General features: G+C 36.9%; 1 protein-coding gene across 2 annotated transcripts in view; it reads right to left on the bottom strand.

The window, feature by feature from the left end:
- The window catches only part of LOC142320103 (uncharacterized), a 157,604-nt gene that overhangs the window by 79,252 nt on the left and 58,019 nt on the right, over nucleotides 1–20,333 (bottom strand). For both annotated transcript variants that reach the window (XM_075357782.1, XM_075357781.1), the window contains exons 6-7: nucleotides 11,619–11,777; nucleotides 5,474–5,747 (exon numbers count right to left, since the gene is read on the bottom strand). In XM_075357782.1, the coding sequence (XP_075213897.1) occupies nucleotides 5,474–5,747; nucleotides 11,619–11,777 (433 nt within the window). The remainder of the gene's footprint in view (nucleotides 1–5,473; nucleotides 5,748–11,618; nucleotides 11,778–20,333) is intronic.

A 20,333-nucleotide genomic window follows, 5' to 3' on the forward strand; every position in this document is an offset into this window, starting at 1 on the left:
GGACACAGGGACACCCACCCAGGTGCGGTCCTCCCCTGTAGTAGAGGCATTTAAAAATTTAAAGGGCAGACCTGGTAGTTCTGCCCTGCTGTTGAAGGTAGTCCAGGAGGACCTGGACTACTTGGTAGACTTTCTTTCGCTTCCCGGCGGGGTCAGCTCGGGCGCGAGGAAGACAATTCTCCCCCGGCTAGGTAAGCTGAGGGAAACTTTTACGGCGGTGAGCGAGGGTTTCGAGGCCTTGGCCTCCAAGCCGCAAGAGGTCAAGGCTCCCAAGGTGGTTGTTCAGGCCCCAGTGCAGCCCAGGCGCTACGCTGAGGTACTGAAGACCAAACGAGAGGCCACCAAAGCGGTAAAGAAGCCGGAGGTAGTTTTTGTTAACAAGGCAGAGGGCTCCAAGACCACGAGTCAGGAATTGAAACGCGATTTCCGGGAAGCCCTTCGTGGCGACAGGAATCGGCTTAGGATTCGAGACATGCGGAAGGCCAGCAAAGGTTTAGTCGTTGTTGCGGATAACAAGGAGACAGTCCAAGTCATCAAGGACTCTCCAGCGGTGCAGAAGCTTGAGGTTAAGGTGGACCCCAAGCGGTTGAGAAAGCCCCGAGTCATCATATATGACATCGAGCGGGGTCTCTCTGATGAGGAAGTTCTGTCTCTCATTCGGGAGCAGAATACTGATTTGGATGCGGCCACGTTCAAAGAGCAGTGTAGGTTAGTCTTTAAGACTCGAAAGCGAGATGCCCCTCGGTATCACGGAGTATTTGAATTAGGTGCTGGTCTCCACCAGAAGTTTTTGTCAGAAGGTAGAGTCTTCGTTGATTTTGCCTCTTGCCGCGTCAAGGAATACCTTGACGTGCAGAGGTGCTTCAAATGTTGTAGGTTCGGCCATAGGGCCAAGTTCTGTAACTATGCGTCGGTCTGCGCGTATTGTGGTGAGGAGGGCCACAAGCGTGACGACTGTCCGCAAAAGAAGGAGGCTCCGGTCTGCGTTAACTGCAAGCGGTTACGTAGAAACCATAGGCACTCCATCAATAGCAGGGAGTGTGGTAGTTATTTAAGAGCGGTTGAGGTCTACTTCAACTCGCTCGATGGTTAGGTTCGGTCAACTCAATGCCCAGGGTGCCTATGCGGTCCAAGTAGAGTTAGGTAACGTCGTTGAAAAGCGGAGCCTCGATGTTTTACTTCTCCAACACCCGTATGTTGTCAAGGGTGAACTGCCAGGTTTTTCAGGCTGGAATAAGTTCCATGTAGGTGAAAGTAAATCCGCCGTTCTGTGCAGGAAGTCTATAGATAGCGTCTTTGTACGGCAAGCCTCTGACACACATCATGTCATTGTTAAGCTTACTGTCGATGGTTTCGACCTAGTTGTGGTTAGTTCGTACTTTAAGTACAGAGATCCCACTGAATTACATTTGGAAAGATGGGATAGAATTATCAGGCTGGTAGCGGGTCGTCCTATTCTTATAGGAGTTGATGCGAATGCCAAATCGCTTCTTTGGCACAGTGGGATCACAGACGACGGCGGTGAAATGCTAGAAGGTTTCATCGCGCAGCACCGTTTTGAGGTGTTCAATGTCGCCGGCGAGTCGGCAACCTTCGCCGGTGCGGTGGGATTGCGGAGGACCTTCCTAGGTACCAACATTGATGTTACCATAGGCAAGGATATTCCTGGTAGGATTCAGAACTGGTCTGTAGTCGATGATTGCGAAAGCGACCATCGGCTCATAGTTTTTGATTGGATAGGTGGGCTGCGCGATGTCTTTAGGGCGGACGCCCCTGTTCAGCAGGGGCGCTTCTTGCACAGGCGGGCGGATTGGCCCAAGTTTTCCAATATTCTTGCGGCCAGGATGCGGGTGTTCACTCGTAGCTGAAAACCTCGTCCAGGGACCTCGCTGAGGGACCTCGTCCAGGGTGGACGAGGTCCACCTAGGTCCTCTAGATAACCTGGCAGAGAATTTCTCCTCTGCGGTGGTTGAAGCCGCAGAACTCTCAATCCCTCGTAGTACGGGTCGAGAGAGAGTAGCTGGTTGGTGGTCTCGGGACTTGACTGCGATAAAGCAGGCCGTGGGCCGACTCAGGAGAGCCGCACAGCGTGCGCGTTATCCTGACCGGCGAGAGGCCTTGTTTGCGGAGTATCGTCAGAAAAGGAACGAGTATTTTCATAGAATTAGGACTTCTAAACGAGATTCCTGGCGCTCTTTTGTTCAAGAGCAAGGGAATAAAGACCCTTGGGGTGTTGTTTATCGTGTACTTGGTCACAAACGTAAAAAGGACAATCTTCTGTCGGCTCTCTCGACCCAGGACGGCGTTTTTGTTGAGAAAGATCGTGTTCTATCTCTTCTGATGGACGATCTGCTCCCCGATGATACCGAGGTTGGTGAGACCTCGTATCACCGGAGAGTTCGAGCGGCGGTTGTAAATTTCAATACGGACTCTGTGTCTTTGGAGATTGCTGAGGCGGAAGTCCGCCAAGTAATCTGTAGCCTTGCTAGGAACAAAGCCCCCGGATATGATGGTATCACGGTGGAGCTCCTTATTCGCACCCTGCCTGTAATTCTTGGCCCGTTGACTAGGGTGTTCAATAGGTGTTTGTTTGCCGGGTATTTCCCGGCTTGCTGGAAGCGTGGAATCTTGAAGCTGTTGTTCAACGGTGGCGACAAGGACCCCACCGTTAGTTCTTCTTACCGTCCTCTGACGCTCTTACCAGTTGTTGGGAAAATTTTCGAGAAGGTACTTTACCTTCGCATTAATAGTAGGCTCACTTTGAATCACATGCTGATGGACGACCAGTATGGCTTCAGACCCGATAAGAGTACAGAGGATGCGATTCTTACGGTCCTGGATCTGGCTTCAGGCAGTGAGTACAAGTACGTACTCGGTGTCTTCTTGGACATATCCGGGGCATTTATTAACTTGTGGTGGCCCTCTGCCTTGTTTCAATTGCAGAAGCGTGGTTGCACGCAGGATGAAATTAGGACTCTCTCGAGTTATTTCAGCGAAAGAAATGTTGTCCTTCGTGACGGCAGTTCGCAAGTAGGAAAGACCCTGTCAAAAGGATGTCCGCAGGGCAGTGTATTAGGTTCACTCGTCTGGACCATCGAGTTTGACTCTCTCATGCGGCTACGTTTGCCCAGTGGCTGTCGCGTTGTGGCTTATGCCGACGATGGACTGCTGCTGGTTGAGGGTGGCTCGCGTGCTGAGATTGAGCTTAGAGCGGCACAGGCATGTAGGGTTTTGCGGTTGTGGAGTCTTTAGCATAAGATGGTTTTCAGTGCGGAGAAAACCACTATGATGTTTTTGAAGGGCCGTCTAGCTGCGACTCGCCATCCGCGGGTTGTGATGGACGGTCGTTCAATTAGGTACCCTTCAGAAATATCTGGGTGTTATCCTTGATGAGAGGCTTCTCTTCAAGGAGCACCTTCAGTATGTGGCGAAGAAGGCAGTTGATGCTTTCTTCGGCGTCCGTAGAGTGGTCCATCCCGATTGGGGGTTGAATTTCCGTACCATGCGGATTCTTTATAAAGGCGTTTGTGAGGCCATTATGTTGTACGCTGCGCCCGTCTGGGCTCATCGTTTGCGGTACCAATGTTATAGGGACATTCTATTACGAGCCCAGCGTCTTCTTTTGTTAGCGGTTGTCGGTGGTTACAGGACTGTCTCGCGAGAGGCAGTAACTGTGATCGCGGGCATCAAACCTGTAGATATTTCGGCTACGGAACGTAGCCAGCGATATGTTGCAAAGAAGGGAGACCTTCTTACTGCTGGGCGTATGCGTGAGATCGAAGACCAAGGTTTCGACTTTTGGCAAGATAGGTGGGATACTTCTTTGACAGGTCGTTATACGCATGGTATATTTCCCAATGTTAGAGAGTTGCGAGCTGTTAGCTGGGTATCCCCCAATCGGCATACGACTCAGTTCCTCTCTGGACATGGTGCCTTTAGGGATAAATTGGCTAAGTTTAGGTTGGTTGATTCCGGCTTCTGTCCGGACTGTAGGGTCGATGACACCGTGGACCATGACCTTCACATATGACCCCGGTACGAAGCTGAGCGTACCAGAGTTGCTACGGAACTCGAGAGAGTAAACTCTATTTTGGATCTGCGAGTCAACTGGAGGACTCGTAGAGAGTGGACAATAGTTGCTGGCTTCCTTCGCTTCCTCGCCCTGATCAGGGCTGCCGAAGGGATTTAGTAGGTGATAGGAACCTGGGTGGCCAGGGACCGCCTGGGCAGTTGACTGGCCGAAGGTAGGCGCTTAAGGCAGCGTGCCTCGGCTAGATGTATTGGTGGCATGTATTTAATCACGCTGTCGGCGGAGTTGCGGCCGTTGTAGGCGGGCGGGGTTATCCTTGCCCGGTGGGTGCGGTCGCGCTCCGACGGGGGCACTTATGAGCTAATGACACTGTCGGCGGGGCTTCTCTGGGTACTGCTTTGGTGTGGTATGCAGGGGAGTCTTGAAGGCGGTCTGCGAAAGATGGTGAATGTTACGCCGGACTCCGTGATGGCGCTGTGCGGGAGTAGGCGTTAATTCTCCTCTCCCGGGCGGACCGGAGCGGAGTTAGATAGAAACTCATTTTGAGTATTAACCGGGGTTCTTAAGGGAACTAGGTCTAAATTTCGATGTATGAAACTTTAGTGGGAAAGTTTGTTGTTGAGGCTATTAGTACGGATCTGAGACATTCAGTAATCGGCTCTATAATAGTTAGGACTAGGCGCGGGGTCTTCGTTCCGCGGTTAGGCTTCTAGCTTAGTTCCTGAGGGCGACGTGGTAGCTGCAGGTGTCCATGGTCTTCATTCTGAAGGCATAAACACGAAAAACTACCTCGGGGTGAACTTTGCCGATGCAGATGTCCCTCGGGGCATCTGCATTGGTGGCATCTCTGCGGGGCCTGGACTGAAAGCTGTGGTGCGCAATCAGTTTGAGGGCGAGAAGATGCTCTCCATTAAAGCCACTACTGGCTAGGAACGGTGGTGTAGCGACCGGACACGCTACGAGGTGGGATCCTCTCCCCTCAGGGGGGAATCGAGATGTACAGGCTGATGTTCTCTATTTTTCTAAATATTTACACAATCATAAAAAGACTAACACAAGTACAGTGAAGTAAATGAATGGAATTTTTTTAAAATCAGGTTCATTAATTGTGGGCGTAAGAACTATGTGGGCATAAGCTGCCTACGAACTATGATACTGAGAGCCAATTAACTATTATCCAAGATTAGCAAATTCAAAGGATTCAAATTAACCTTAAATAGTACAAAATATATAGGGAAAAAGATACTCAGATAAGAAAATTGCTGAGTTTATAGGAATATGGAATATATAAAATTTATCTCTGCAGTTCAAAGAAGAATAAAGTCTTATCGATATCATATTTTATAAATAAAGAATTGTAAGGCTTTAAGAGAATTTCACCTAACATACATTACTCTCCAGTGACATGATTATCCATCAAGAAAAAAAAAATTTATAGCATACCTGTTTTTCCAAATCCTCAATACTTTGTCTAAGAAGCTGATTTTCTTGTTTAACTGTAGTTAGTTGATGTGAGAGAGAGGTACATTGTTCTTTATAAACACATAACTGCTGTTGTTGTTCTAAAGATTTTTCTTTTTCTCTCTTCAAAGCATCTTGCTCGACCGACAGTTTCTTTACCAATGAACCACTGTACTCCTCAGACCTCTTCAAATCTTTTTGTAACTGCACTACAGTATGTTCCCAATCCGATTCCCTTTTCTCGGCATCAGTCAAGCTAAAAAAAAGTAAGGAATCATGATTTTTTTTTTAATTTTAAAATAAATATATTCCATTAAACCTTTTTTTAGGAATACCTTTCCTTATTTAAATTTTAAATAAATTTAGAGGTTGTCAAAAGTACATGGTTAAATTAACAGCATTTCACTGATTCATTTATTTTATCATTCAAATACTTTACATTATATGTGAAATGAGTCATTATGAGAACTTGAATATTACTATGTGCTTATCTTTTAATTATGTGGTCTCAGCTTATGAATAAATAAGTAGAAATGGTCTGATATTAAACAAAATACAGTTTTGTTTTTTTTAAATTTAATTTTTGAATAAATAGTGTAGTTTGTCTAGCATAGATTGAATTCTGTATTAGTCATTTACATTTCGGCCTCTTTAATTAAAATACTGTTTTGATAAATTAAGTAAATTTCATCATGATTAAAACTAGGACAGCAATAGGATTATTCAACTGTGATAAATTGTGTATATTTCAGAGTAGAAATTGTCCACCAGCCAGTGGCTCCTCAGCACACAGTACAGTGCTAAGAACTATGATAAAGCAAACTACTGAAAGATTAAGAACTATTAGAAACTGAAGATTAGGAACTTATTGAAAGCAAAGGACAGTCAACTACAAACGAGACTTCCAGTAATCTAGTATCCAATACTGACAAAAACTGCTAACTTTTCATAACCTTGCTTTTATGAAGTATAATAATACTAAAATAACTGTAATAATAATGTTAATTAAAACAGCTGCAATAAAGTAATGAGATACACTTATCATGCAGAAAATTGAAATTTTTTTCTTTATGAAAGTAATAATGGGGAATATTGATTTAAATGTTTTAAAAATTCTGTAAGAATTACATTAATTAACATGAAAGTTAAATTTTTTATTTATTTAAGATTATGAATTATTTAAATTGATTTTTATGTGGATTTCCTATCTCCAATTAATTATCAGTTAAAATATTTTGTTTTTTTTTTTTGTTAATTTTACAAAAATAATTAATTTAATGTAATAAGCAATCTTGCATTACAAATTTTATTCTGTAGTAATTCTTCCGTAGATTCAAATCCAGATGTATTCATCATCATCATTTTTTTATTACAGGACAAATTATTTTCCTCATTTATAACAAATGATTCAATCATTTTTATATCACTCCTGGACAGTTCGATAATGTTCTCGACCTTCTTTGTATGTGAACGTACCTGTTGTGATTCTGCCGATCCAATTTCAGAACATTTCTTTTGACACAGATCCATTATATCGTTTTAACTCAAATTAGTATCGTATAATGCTACCCAGTTTTTTAACTCTGTCAAATTTAATTCTGGGTGATTTAATATTGGAATGGAGAGAATGGTGTTTCATTTTGGCAAATATCATTAACTAGTTAGCAAATGTAGCAGGTTTTTGTTTTGTTAAATAATTTGATTTTCAGCCACTCTAAACAGAATATTATGATTCCAGTTCTACACATCATTTTTGGCATATAATGTAAGCACCATGTCTACTTGAACAATTATATGAGGCAATATCTACCACCATCAGCATTAACCTCAGCGTGATCCATTTTGAGTAATTTTAGAAATTCATATCCTTATGGTAATGGGTAATTATCAAAATATATTTTCACAACACTAAGGACCTTCAGAAAAAAAAAAACCTTTTTTCATCACCAGCACATTATTACTGACTGCCCTGGATTTTCTGAACAGCATACTTTGAAATTGTTTTTTGTTTCATTCCAGCCTATGCTACAAGTGTGACTTGGATGATTGTAAGTCTTGTGCACATGTGCTAATGGGTGATTCTCTTTCCTAAATTGTTTAATACAGTGAAAAAAAAATTACACCTTTTTTATTGTATACCATGTTCTTCCACCAGTACAGAACAGTTTTGTTTCATATGTGGCCACTAAAGAACTAATCATAATCAATAGAAAGATATTTTTCATAAATTCTCCATGAAGTAGCTTTTCTTTTTTTAACTTTGCTAAACGTTTTATTAAAACAAGTCAGAATACAAGTTCTGTAATATAAAAATTTTACATTACCCATCCAGCAGCTTTATCAAGGTTGACAATTTTTTTAAATTATAATTATTTTTATGCGCATTCCTTTTTAATTCTTTTTTTATTTTTTACAGATATCTTAATAGTAATGGAAACACATTAAATTTTTTTTTGGGTTTATCAGGGATGTAGTCACTACCTACAACCATAGTCAGATATTTAATAACATTGTTTATAATTTTTTTTCTCCCTCTATGAATCATGAGACCTTGCTGATGGTAAGGAGGCTTGAGTGCTCAGTGATACAGAGTAGCTGGACCGAAGGTGCAACCATAATAGAAGAATATACACAAGAAATAAGCCAGGTGATACTGCAAGGTATCAGAGAGATTATATCATGATTAAGCAAAAATTAAGAAATCAACTTGTTGACTGCAAAACTTACCCTGGAGCAGACATTGATAACGACCATAATTTGGTGATAATGAAATATAGACTCGGGTTTAAAAACCTGAAGAAAAGGTGTCAGATGAATTGGTGGAATTTAGAGAAGCTTGAGGAAGAGGAGGTAAAGATTTTTGAGGAGGACATCGCAAAAGGTCTGAGCAAAAAAGATAAGGTAGAAAGTGTAGAAGAAGTATGGGAGAATGTTAAAAAGGAAATTCTTACATCAGCAGAATCGAAAATAGGTGGAACAAAGAGAACTGGTAGAAAACCTTGGGTTTCAAACTATATATTGCAGCTGATGGATGAACGTAGAAAATATAAGAATGCAAGTGATGAAGAAAGTAAAAGGAACTATCAACAATTAAGAAATACTATAAACAGGAAGTGCAACTAGCGAAAGAAGAGTGGATTAAAGAAAAGTGTTTAGAAGCGGAAAGAGAAATGAACATTGGTAAAATAAATGGAGCATACAGAAAAGTTAAGGAAAATTTTGGGGTACATAAATTAAAATCGAATAATGTGTTAAACAAAGATGGTACACTGATTTATAATAAGAAAGGTAAATTGGGTGGAATATATTGAAGAGTTATACGGAGAAAATGAATTAGAAAATGGTGTTAATGAGGAAGAAGAGGAAGTCGAAGAGGATGAAATGGGAGAAACAATACTGAGATCTCAATTTAAGAAAGCATTAAAAGATTTGAATGGCAGAAAGGCTCCTGGAATAAATGGAATACCTGCAGAATTACTGCGCAGTGCAGGTGAGAAAGCGATTGATCGATTATACATACTGGTGTGTAATATTTATGAAAAAGGGGAAGTTCCGTCAGAATTCAAAAAAAGTGTTATAGTCATGACACCAAAGAAGCAGGAGCAGATAAATGTGAAGAATGCAGAACAATTACCTTAACTAGCCATACATCAAAAATCTTAACTAGATCAATTTGGTTTCAGGAAACAGTCTCAAAAGACCAATTTGGTTTCAGGAAAAGTATAGGGAGAAAGGAAGCAATTTTCGAGCCCAGATTAATAGTAGAAGGAAGATTAAAGAAAAATAAACCAATATACATGGCATTTATAGACCTAGAAAAGGCATTCGATAACGTAGACTGGAATAAAATGTTTGGCATTTAAAAAAAATTAGATTCAAATACAGATTTAGAAGAATGATTGCTAACATTTACAGGAACCAAACAGCAAGCAGTAATAATTGAAGAACATAAGAAAGAAGCCATAAGAAAAGGAGTCCAAGAATGTTCCCTATCTCAGTTACGTTTTAATCTTTACATAGAACTAGCAGTTAATGATGTTAAAGAACAAGTTAGATCCATAGTAACAGTACAAGGTGAAAAGATAAAGATGCTACGATTTGCTGATGATATAATAATTCTAGCTGAGATTAAAAAGATTTAGAAGGAACAATGAACGGTATGGATGAAGTCCTACGCAAGAACTACCTCATGAACAAGAACTAAATGAAAGTAATGAAATGTAATAGAAATAATGAAGATGGAGCACTGAATGTGAAATTAGGAAGAGAAAGATTATGGAGGTAAAAGAATTTTGTTATTTGGGAAGTAGAATTACTAAAGATTGACAAAGCAGGAGCGATATAAAATGCCGAATAGCACAGGCGAAACGAGCCTTCAGTCAGAAATATAATTTGTTTACATCAAAAGTTCATTTAAATGTCAGGAAAAGATTTTTGAAAGTATATGTTTAGAGTGTAGTTTTATATGGAAATGAAACTTGGGCGAGTAGACTACTAGAGAAGGAAAGATTATAAGCTTGTAAAATGTGGTTCTATAAGAGAATGTTAAAAATCAGATGGTTGGATTAAGTGACAAACAAAGAGATGTTGTAGCTAATTGATGAAGAGAGAAGCATTTGGAAAAATATAGTTAAAAGGAGATATACTTACAGGCCACATATTAAGGCATCCTGGAATAGTTGCTTTAATATTGGAGGGACAGGTAGAAGGAAAAAATTGTGCAGGCATACAACATTTGGGATATGTAAAACAAATTGTTAGGGATGTAGGACGTAGCGGGTATACCCGAAATGAAACGACTAGCACTAGATAGGAAATCTTGGAGAGCTGCATGAAACCAGTCAAATAACTGACGAAAAAAATAATTATTATTTTGCAAATTGAGTATGTTTACTACTGCTTAGTTTAAATCACTAAATTTTTTTTTTTTTTATGATGTAATTTACTAAACTTACGCATTAAAACAAAGAAAGAAATTCAAAGACAATAGTGAAAATAAAATAAAAATGTTTTAGAAAAAACACTTTTTGTCAACAATTTCTCAAATGAGCACATTGAAAATTATGTACGTGGTATTCTAATTAAAAACTCCTGTCTTTACAGTTACCATCTTTTTTCTTGTGTTATTGGCAAAAAAGTAAACATCTAATATTATTTTATGGTTTTGATATTACCCATGAAATTTTATGATACAATTTTACAACTGAAAACTATGCTCGTCAATTAATACACATTTTTAATTCAGGGTTTAAGTTATCATTTAACTTCCTACCGGCATCAAATAAACAAAATATCATAATACCAAATATCAACAAGACATCATACAACACACAATAATTAATGTTGTGAGAATCTTAAGAAAAATGAGCATATGTTTAAAATAAAAATGTTCTAAAAATAAAAACAAGAGATTTATTATTTACAATCCAAGCAACATCACAAATAATATTTAGATCGCTTAATACAAGCCTAAATAATTATTCTCCACATTACATGATTGAATTTTTGCTAATACATGTACAAATTGTAATATATCAATGACTGATTTCCTGTGAACACTCACTTTGGATGGATAAAAGTATATATTTATATTTCAATGTCTACTCATTTTTGTTACATTTGGCTTTTTAAAATCATTGCTTTCAAGCTGGGTCTTTATTTTAGTTTTGATACTAATAAATAATGAAGATAAAATGAAAATAATGCAAATAAAATAAATAATAATATTCTACAGTAAAGAGATAAAACTATATTTCACATTGGGATAGTGTAAATAAATTTTTAGTATTCAATTGGATGACATACTCTGAATCCAAAGTAAACTACTGTACAGGATGGGCCAAGGAATGGATGAAGTGAAGAGTTTCTCTGCTTCAGTTATGTAGAGGTTTGTAAACATGTTCTACTGAAAAATACTTCTACAGTGGATTTAAAATTAAGACAGGGCAAATCGATTGTCACTTGTGAGTACAGCATTATACCATCTCTCACCTATAAAATTCCACCTTTACTTTCTACCTCTTTATTTCTTACTTAGTGCAATACATCAATTTTCTTGTGCATTTAGACATCTGTACAATTATGTTATCAAGATAATTTCATCTAATGAGTAAAATAAAAAAGTTACCTTAATTGTACAGCATTCTTTTCAAATAATAAACTCATATTTTGTTCTTCCATATTTTTAATTTGTTCTTGTAAATTATTATATAATATTTCAAACTTCTTTTTTTCCTCAATCAAATCATCAACATACTTTAAATCAATAGGAGACAATTTATTTATGCTGAAAATAAAATAACAAAAACTAAATTAATACCTATTAAAAAAAACATATTTTAATTTTAATTGTAAAACATCAAATTGCTGTAATTCCATACACCCTACTTAATACAGTGGTTTTGACAATTTTTCTGTTTCTATGAATATGAATAATAAGAGATTATAATAAACAAAACAAATATTTAAAAATTCTTCGCAGATCACAACATACTATAAATGGAACAGATCACACAGATGTTAGTAATTTGTTCCTCACAAAAAGCTCATTAGTAGTTCCTCCCTACAAACCTGTATCATGAAATTTAATGTACTTCCTAGTATTTTACAAAATTATTAGCAGTTTTATTTCAATGTTTTAATTACGTATATAAATCTATGAAAAACCTCCACATCACCCTTAACATTCAACTTGTTTTGATTTTTACGTGCTATCAGGTATTAATAATGCAGTACTAATATATATATATAAAATACTAATTACTACTATAAAATACTAATTACTACATAAAAATTATAATAATTATGATAAAGGATTTTATTTCACATGCTGCTTTTTAAAGTCTTTTGTAAAGGATGGTAATTTTGTGTGCCGTTAGCATCTACAACCCAGTCAGGTCGGTGACCTTTAGATAACATGTCTCTGGTTCTTTGCTGTTCATTGTCTTTAAACGAATGAAATTATGTCTTACTGTGTGCGTTCAGAATGTGCTTACTATGTGCACTTTAGAACAGTGAATATTTGTCACTGAATACATCTTCCATGAGCACAGACAGTATTTGCATACAGTAAAAGATCAGTTTTCTGTTAGATTTCCAGGTATACTGGTTCCTAATTGACGTAGTGTAAAGGACTAATCAAGCCCCCCTAAAAGGTGAAAACAAATCAAAAGTTATCTACCACAGACTAAAGAAAGTGAATTAAACATTGTACTATGTTTTCTATATTGATGAGTCATGCATGGTTAATTTATCACATAATCTGAATGCACAGAACTTACGTTTACAGTTTGCCAACAACCTAGATGACGAACATGAAATTCCTCTGCATGACCAGAAGACTCAATATTATAGAAACAATAAATTCAGCTTATTATTGAGAAATCACTTATCAGTAGATGGGAGAGCTAACAAAAGATGAAATTAATAATGCTTGGATTCAACAAGACAACATGGCAATGGATACAAGCAGTTCATGAAGTTTGCAGGAGGTTTACAGAGATCAAATCATTTTTACAAGCTTGTGATCACCTCATTCTCCAGACTTAAGCCCACCAGATTTTTACTTATGGAGTTATGCAAAAAGTATTGTTTATCAAGCAAACCCCCACAGCCTCCAGGAACTTCAAACTGTTCACAAAGAACTTTCCACATGGAAAACTTGTGAGTGTCTTTGAAAACAAGAAGTGATATGGAAATGGTCTCCATATTTATGACGACCATTCTGTTATTTCATGCATAGCATTAAAAAAATAAGTTTAAGGTGAAACCCCTATGAAAAAAAAATGTCAGTACCTTTCTCACTTATTTTGTACTTCACTAAAACCATTTAAAGAAATACATATAATCACATACAAAATTATAAGTATAATTAGTAAAGAAAATAAATAATTCTTGAACAAAATAGTATTAAAATCTGATAAGAAAGACATGTAAGTGATTTATTTGTTAGATGTCAAATGAATGATTTTAAAATTATAGTAATTGTTAAATATAAAAACAAAATCATTCATTGTTTAGAGAAAACACAACTCTAAAGAGAGATTAATGCTGAATTATTGGAATAAAATTGAAGATGCTAATAAAACAAAGAACAGATTAATGTTTATCCATTAACTGGACTTTTTATCCTGTTTAGCCTTTGTTAATGGTCAGTAGTAAACTCAGTGAAACATATAGAATGTTTAGAAAAAGATCTATTTTAACAGTGAATGATGGAAGGTTGAGACACTTGCCTGCAGCAAAATTTGTTTGTCAAATAATGAGGGAGAGAGAGACAGAGAGAGACATATTTGTACAGAAGACAGAAACAGATTGGCATGACATGTGGACAACACACAAGCAACTACTCCAACAATTAATAACTGGCCATATCATTAAACTGTAGAAAATTATTACTGAATAATAGTGTATCATCTTCAGCCATATGCTGGTACAAAACTGCAACATGTAGCTGTACACAGTTGTTGCCTATGAAAAGCCACTTAAATAAAGTTCCAACAATGAATATTCCAAAGCATTCAACATCCACCACCAGTAAGTAAATAAATAAATCCTTTAATATGATCAATACATTATAAAGATCACATCAAGAATGAGTAGATATGCTATTCCATAGATAAAGAAAAGGAACTGCACTAATATTGGCCTAAATGGATAAAGGAAAACCACAATAAAACCTTGTTAAGAGCAATATCACAAAATGTCAGTTAATTTTAAAATAAAAAACAAACATGATTAAAGTTCAATTACTTATTTAAAATATAAACATATGAAATAATATTAAGGTAAATAAATAAGATATTAAATATAAGAAATACAAAGTAATTCACAATTCAGAATGCATTAATGAAAATTATTTTAGCATATATTTATTGACACACTGAACAGAATATAGAAAACTTGGGGTTTTTTTTAATGGGTATTATTTAAAAATTCATCAACAGAGCAATATTGTTTCTATAAAAGAAAATTTTTCCTAAATTAAAAAAAGTATGTTATAAATCAACACAATTAAAAATAAATTTGTGGAGAAATTTTTTAAAAAGTTCAATAATTTATTTAAAATGGCAACAAAAGCAAGATAATAATCTTTCTCATAAGCCAAAGTGTTAGGCTCCTGAGTTACTCAAAAATAGGTGTCTAGTTCGATAGGGATGAATCTTGTTATTTTTAAAAATAACTGTCAATTCTTTATAGCAAACTACCACATTCATAAATATAAATACATAGATAAGTTAACTTTTTTTTTCTATGTATCAGTGCACATGAGTCATAATTATGGATACCAAACAATGATCTGAGAGCCCATTTTTGTTTTGTGTAAATTCATTCTGACTTTTTGAGAGCCCTAAGAGACGATATTATATCTATGGTAGAAATATGGGTAAGTGTAATAAATATTTAATAACAATAACAAGCTTAACATTTTATTAAAACACTTCAAAACAAAACAGTATGGTTTGATTTTGTTACAAACAAAATCAATTTCATCATCCCAAGAAACTTTGTCATCTAATAAACTATTAGCGGAAAGAGAAAACTGGAAATGAATTTTTTTAATTTATTCTATTTAAAATAATATCTAAAAATTGAGAAATGTTTAAGTCAATAGACAATGGTTTTCTTATACTATGGTGAAAATTTGTCACAAAGGTATGCTGTTCAAGAAATTCTGAAAGTTTAATTTTCACCTCTTTCAAAATTTTAAAATAACAGATAAATCAATATATAATTTTTTTAATTAAGTGCTGAACTTAACAAGAAATAATAACAAATCTTAAGGTAGCTAGAAGATATTCTATATAAAAGAATATCTCGTATATCTCCTTAAATAAATTCATAATTTATTAAATTTCAAAGAAAGGCAATAATAGTATCTACATAAATTTTCATCAATACCCATTAAATATTTTCTAATTATATTTAAAATGCAAGTTCATTATTTAAAATACCTTCTTGTTAATAAAGACTAATAAAAATCCTCATTCATTAACAAAATCGACCAGGTTTGAAATGGATGAAGAATATTATTATTTGAAAATGTATAGAAGTTGAGCCCTATTATATTATTGGTAAAGTTATCTGACCTGTTTTATTTTCAAATTCGTTTTCACTTTTGGTAACTGCCCACACAGTTGAAAACTATGTTTTCAATTTATTGTTTGAATTAGATATTAAATTATGGTTGTTGCGTTTTCAACGAGCTTTGTATTCCCGCTCATATACGATACATGTGTTTGCCTCGCTCTGTTGGGAGCAAGGCATACTATTCAATCGTCATCGTCGTAATCGTGCTCCGGTTGCCGACGGCTGCGCATTCAGTATTACAGTCCGCTATTCATTCAGTATGCTTTTTCTATGAACAAAGTCATTTTTCGTGCATTAAGTAACAATTTATATTCAATTCATGTAGTTTTTGTAATCAATCCCAGTCAGTATATAAATAATTTAGGTGTTCAGTGTTTTTTTTTGTAATAAATCACTTTATATATACAGTTCGTTAATTCAATTTAATATTTGGGACCTACCCCTACAATGGCAATATATTCTTTTAGCATTACAGATAATTTTAGCATGATTTTTTTAAAAAATTTTACAAATTATAAAATAAATTACATTCTGGCATTTCTTGGAGATTCCTTAGAATAAAATTAGATTTTACAATTCCTTTAATATAAATCCTTTGATTGTGACATTTGTCGTAGCGTGGTACCAACTTTCCAATACCCTCGTCATAGAACGGAGCCGCCTGTGTTTTCAGCCATGTTTCTACGCTGGTATGCAGCTCGATGTCTGTGCCAAAATGTTGTCCGACTGCCAGCGTTTCATGTGAGCAAAGAGAAGAAGATCGGATGGAGCCAAGTCTGGGCTGTATGGTGGGTGATCAAACACTTCCCAACGAAAACGCTGCAGGAGCTTCTTTGTTACAGCTGCAGTGTGCGGCCGAGCTTTGTCATGGAGAAAGACAATGCCTGATGACAACACTCCTCTCCACTTAATCTGAATTGCCCTTTGTAGATGTTGAAGTCACGCAGTATGAGGCTGCAGTGATGGTCGTGCCACGTTCCATGAATTCCACCAAGAGAACTCCATTCCGGTTCCAGAAAACAGCAGCCATACGCTTTCTATTGGAAAAGGTTCACTTGAACTTCTTTGGTTTACTGGGAGAATGAGAATGCATTCACTGTTTGGATTGTTGTTTTGTTTCTTCAGTTTCAAAATGGACACATGTCTCGTCCCCTTTGACAATTTTGTTCAAAAAATCTTCTCCTTCATTGCGGTAGCGCTGCAGAAACATTAGGGAGGTATCCATTCTCATTGTTTTGTGAGGATCTTGAGAACCCATCTCGCACAAAGTTTGCGATACTGAAGTCTCTCACTCACAATGGTGTAGAGACCTGATCTTGAAATTTCAGGAAACAAATCACTTAATACAGAAATTGTGAACGGACGATTTTCTCGAATTGCCTCATCCACTCGCTCAACTAGATCATCGGTTGACACTCGCTTCCTTCCCTAACAGCCTGCGTCATGAACATCGGTACGTCCTGATTTAAAGTTCCTGCACCATTGTCGCACTTTGCTGTCACTCATTGAAGTTTCACTGTACACATTACTTATTCGTCGATGAATTTCAGCTGCATTACACCCCTCAGCCTGAAGAAATGGATTACCGCCTGCACTTGACACTTGGAGGGAGATGGTATTGTTGTAGACAAGTTTACGTGTTAGCTGCGTGTTCAGAACTAAACGAAGTGACATGGCGTGATTGAAAGCCATACTAGAGACGCTGTGCAACACATATGCGCAAAGGTTCATCCGATTTTTGCACGGGTTTTTATTTCGCGACTGATCGGACCTTGAAAAAAAATAACCCTCGTACTTACAGCTTATCCTTTTTTACTGTCTTTTAAACAGTGAAAAATAAATAATAAAAAGAAATGATGTGGTGGACAATAAAATAAAAGTAGTACCCTAAATTTAATTATAACTAAAAAATACAAAAATAAAAAAATTAATATTAACATCTGTACTGAATACAATTAACAATAAAAATTTGTTATATTTATCAGTAATAAAATTAGTGGTAATAAATGTTTACAAACATGTCTGTACTTGTAACCATGTCTGCTGAAACCACTGGAGTAGTACGGAAAAAGGGGTACGGCGCCAAAAATGACCCATCCAAGATGGCGACCGTCTGCCATTTTGTCCACCATTTTAAGAAAGCGACCAACATTTCGGTGGTCGGCCATCTTGGATTGTGACGTGTTTTTTGACGCCGTAGCCCGCGCGCAGTCTTTTGCCGACCTGATTTTCTTTTTACGACGACGTTCCTCAAGGATTATCGTGGTCGTCGTCGTCTTCGCGCGCGAAGCAGATCGAGAGAGGTTCTCGTCGTAGATCGTGCACCGGGAGGCGGCAGTGGACACACACACACACACGTGAAAAAAACACAATTAAGAAGTACCTCGAGGATGATCCTGGACGTCCGGGCGATGGCGTTGGGAGGCGCGTCACAAAAAGAGGTTCTCGTCGTAGGTCGTGCACCGGGAGACGGCAGTGCACACACGCACACACGTGAAAAAAAACACAATTTAGAGGTACCTCGAGTACGATCCTGGTCGTCCGGGCGATGGCCCAAACACTTTAATTAAATTTTTTTAATTAAATACGAATGGGACAGTATGGTATTATCAAATAACTTTCAAACAAATAAAATAAATACAATTAAAAGAATACTTTATAATTTCAAAAAAAATAAATACAATAAAACAATACTTTTCAACAAATAAAATATATAATATATATAATGATATAAATAATAAAATTTAATTTTAAAAAATAAATACAATAAAAAAATACATTTTAACAAATAAAATAAATAATATATTTGATGAAAAAAATTTCTTCTTCTGTTACTCAATGAAACAAAAAAAAACAATGTTACGATATATGTTATTTTAATTTGTTTTAGACGTTATCATCTAAAATAGCATCACCGGTAGTTATCCTTGCAATCAAAAATAATGTCATCCGTCTTCGATGGGAATTGTCTGGCGTTAAGGAAATGTATATCCATTCAACCCTTCTGCGGTATCAGAAGAACAACCTAAACCGTTTGAAGGAAGAAGGCAGACGTTTTGACGGCAACATAAAATGGTAATTATACATGTTTTATATATTTTTGAAAAAGTTAATATTTTTTTTGTAAATGTATTGTTTTTATCTTAATATATTTTTTTCGGTTATAAAAAATATGTACTAAAATTATTTTGTTTCTACAGGTACGTTGCTGCAAACGTTGAATTGATGAAGCAGACACGTCGCGAAAAAGGAAGAGACACAGTAAAAATCTATATTTGCATGGAAAGCCTAGAACGGTGATAAATTTGGACGATAACACCGACGTTGCTGAAGCATCGTAGATATAATCTGTGGAAAAGATCATAGAGACACTAACCAAATTCATCAACAACGGCAGCGGGTGGGTAATGAGTAAAATAATTTATATAGATTTAAATATTATTCGTTACCGTCCGCTGCACGGTGCCTCTAGCACATTCATTGCTACACCGAAAAAACTTGTAAGAAGAGAAGCAATAATTAATTTAAAAACTGCGCATGATGAAAAATGTTTCCTACAGTCCGTACTAGCATACCTACATGACCAACCAGATCGTCACTATCGTCAGAGTTGGTATGCAAAGTATGAACATGAAATTAACATGACCAGGATATCATATCCAGTAAAAGTAAAACACATTGATCGCATCGAGGTGTTGAACCCCACAATAAGCATCAATGTCTACGGCTAAGATGAAGATAACGATCGTGTGTACCCGGTACGTGTTACCGAAAACCGCGATCATACCCACTGCATACACCTATTGCTGCTTGCAGAGGAGACTAGAGATAAATTCCACTATTGCCTTATTAATACCAAACAAGGTAAAAATGGGTTATCTCGTCTACTTTCAGGTCTTACAAAACATCGCTGTAGCAGCCAATATTGCCCTTACTGTTTGCACCATTTCAATTCATCAGACCCACTTGTCGCTACACAAAAACTAAACCAAAATTTGATCGAGTGTAAGCAACACGGTGCACAAAGGATAAGGCTACCCGATCCTACTAAAGAAAGGGAATGCGTGATGAAGTTAAGGGACTACTCGTCCACACTCCGCATTCCGTATGCGGTGTATGCAGATTCTGAATCATTTGTACATCCGATGGACACTGCCACCCCTAAACCCAACACTAGTTTTACCGATAAGGTAGCCCATCATCTTCCGTCCGGTTACGCATACGTGATCGTCGACGAGGAAGGACAGATTTGCGAAGGTCCTGTAGTCTACCGAGCTAGAACTAGTGATGAGAAAATCGTTGAAAAGATGCTGGATGAATTGCTCGCTCACGCCGATAGATTGCACAAAATTATGATTACCGAGAAACCGATGGTGATGACGCCCGAAGACACGGAAACATTTCAAAGGGCTATCGAGTGTTTTCTTTGTCATTGCCAGTAGAACGACGATCGTGTACGTCATCACTCGCATACCACAGGCCGATTTCTTGGTGCATGACATCATCAGTGCAATTTAAATTGTAAAAGCACCGAGCATATTCCGGTATTTTTCATAACCTCCGCGGTTACGATAGCCATCACATAGTTCAAGCTTTGGGAAAATACAAGGACGGCGAAAAAAAAACTATATCGCCAACACGTCAGAGCGATTACAGTGACTGTCCGTCGGTCCATTGAGGTTCTTGGACTCTACAATTTCTTTCGGCGTCCCTCGAAAAACTTGTAGAAAATCTAGTAAAAGATTGTCAGGAC

Source organism: Lycorma delicatula, chromosome 2, assembly GCF_047948215.1.
Source record: "Lycorma delicatula isolate Av1 chromosome 2, ASM4794821v1, whole genome shotgun sequence".
Classification (NCBI taxonomy): Eukaryota; Metazoa; Arthropoda; class Insecta; order Hemiptera; family Fulgoridae; genus Lycorma; species Lycorma delicatula.